The sequence below is a fragment of the Notothenia coriiceps genome, unplaced genomic scaffold (assembly GCF_000735185.1).
Source record: "Notothenia coriiceps isolate Sejong01 unplaced genomic scaffold, NC01 NC01_scaffold00031614, whole genome shotgun sequence".
Taxonomy (NCBI): domain Eukaryota; kingdom Metazoa; phylum Chordata; class Actinopteri; order Perciformes; family Nototheniidae; genus Notothenia; species Notothenia coriiceps.
The window spans coordinates 1-2,367 of NW_011364315.1; the positions used below are offsets into that span (position 1 = coordinate 1).

Here is a 2,367-nt window from a genome sequence, read left to right on the forward strand (position 1 = left end):
AAAAAAAAAATACTAATTCTGAGAAAAAGGCAAATTCTAAGAAAAAATGAATATTTTGAAGAAAATAAGTCAAATTCTGAGAAAAAAACTTGTTCTGAGAAAAAAAGGCAAACTCCGAGAAAAAAGTCTAATTTGAGATGCATTGTGGGACATGTAGTTTATGGGCAATGTGCTTCTGTAAAGCGGCATGTAACCTTATAATAAACATATTATATTCTTTGCAAGCTCTTGTGGGGCCGCATGAAATGAAGTCGCAGGCCGGATTTGGCCCCCGGGCCTTGAGTTTGACACCCCTGGTCTATGGAGTGATTGCGAAGATGAAACACCAGATTATGCTGACATGTTCATTTTTATTCAAGCAATTTCCAAACCTTGAACAACTTAGGCTAATGTGTTTTCCAAACTTTCAAGACTTTTCTGAATCCCGTTTTAAAGCTATTTCCTACCTCTCCCTCCTCTATCTGGGTTTCAACATCTTTTCCAGATTTGGCAGGTATGAACAGCGGGGTGTCGGGTTTGTCCAGGAAAGCATCAGTCTGGCACTCGATATCTGAAGCCACTATAACATCACTTAATTCTTCCAGATAAAGGTCTAAAGGGCAAGAGAATTGCAAAACAACTTTCAATCAGCACGTTTGAGAAACTCATAATGAATAAATGAGAGTAGAAGTGTTTTGAAGCCTTGCCTGTTTGAACGTCGATGTGTTTTCTGCCCTGCAGCGCTTCAGGAGTCCTGGTTCTGCACTGCTCCCTGGCTCGCTTTGCGGCAACGGTTCTCCTCCGGGTCTCCTGTTGTCTCTGAACTTCTACAGGGTCTGGCAGAGCTGTCTGTCAAAGGGGGAAGATAATTCACATGATTTAGATATAATGTCAGAAAGAGAAGCAAACCTACAAGGGGTCATGCTCAATGATAGTGTTTCATACTTACAGTTGGTATGATTTGCTGGGCGTAAGTGTTTCCTCTGACAACTCGGCGGTCATACATAATGTTCCCATAATTACTCTGGGTCCTACATCATCAGGAAAAACACAGTGCAGTCATGTAGTCAGATTATTAGTGGCTGACCTTTACACATGAAAAGGGTGATTTCCTGATCCATGTTAAGCTGGTATTTTCCAACCAGCATTAGATATAAATTATTTAGGGAATTTCTTTCTGTGGTAAATTAAGTATTGGGAATAATACTTAAAGGGTTACTTCAATAAAATGACTATTTATTTTGTATACCAAACCTTCCTACTGTGTTACCTTGATTTCTCGCCTGCCTCAAAGGGCGAACAAAGAACAATTTGGTGTATTGTAAAACACTGCAATAATTCTTTGTTCACAATGGATGCATGCCGGAAAAACAACGTCGAGAAAACAAGGTAACTTGGGCTGGGTACTAGATAAACAAAAGTTCATTTTGGGGACTGAGTATTCCTTTAAGTAAAAAAGTTGATACTACAGCATTAAATGCAAAATGATGAGTAAAAGTCCCGTATATAAAAATCCTAAAACGTCTTCAGCAAAATGTATACAGAAGTAGAAGTAGTTATTCCGAAGAATGGACGTTTTCATGAAGTATTACATCATTATATGTTATATTCAGGAACTCCATGTATTTGTTTAACTAATAAAACACATTTATTGTAATGGCATAGTCATGTTAAAGTTAGATCTGTTTGACTTTGAGTGTACTTTTAAGGTTTAACATGACTATGACAAATAATTTACGTGTTTTAATTACAGAGTTACTATGTGTTTTCTTGGTATGTTGGTCCATCCAAAGAGCAAACTCCATTTGAGTTGATGAAGCATTCCTACAGAAATATTACACTTTATCATAGTACTTGTGAGTATGTCGTGTTGTTAAGGTCAAACCTAATTGTTCTGAATTCGCAATGTACTGATTAGTAGTATCCAGTCAATGCATCATATTTTACAAGCTGATTTGATATGTCTGTTTTTTTTAAATCTTATTCAGTGGATAAGAACCTAGAAACTAACTAAAGCTGTCAATTGAGTGTCGTATAAAGAAAATAGTACACTATTTGCCTCTGAACTGTAGTTTGTGAAAGTGAGTGAATATTATGATGTGTTAGCTACAGTTCTAGCTAGTTCCACCTGCCTTAATTCAATGCTGGAAGCGCTGAAGCAACGTTAGCACCTAGCTTAGCACAAATCAATCAACAAACTCACTGTTCGGACGGAGGCTCTCTGTACTTGGACCTGTCCTCCACAGGTCTGGGCCGGCTGGAGAAAGTGTAACTTCCGTTTTGATCCCTCTTGGTGGGTGAAACAAAAGCCATTATCTGTCAGAAACTAGTAGACAAAACATCAGGTAACGTTAAGTGGTAGAGATACAGTTGGCAACGAACTGTCGT

General features: G+C 38.1%; 1 protein-coding gene across 1 annotated transcript; it reads right to left on the reverse strand.

Moving 5' to 3' along the window:
- Positions 1-446: 446 nt before the first annotated feature.
- Positions 447-2,367, reverse strand: rsph3 (radial spoke head 3; the record flags this gene model as incomplete). The annotated part of the gene is made up of 4 exons (XM_010788165.1): positions 2,183-2,367; positions 929-1,010; positions 687-828; positions 447-592 (listed from the first exon to the last, which is right to left on the reverse strand). Coding segments are annotated over exons 1-4 (480 nt in total), but the record flags the coding sequence as incomplete, so codon positions are not given.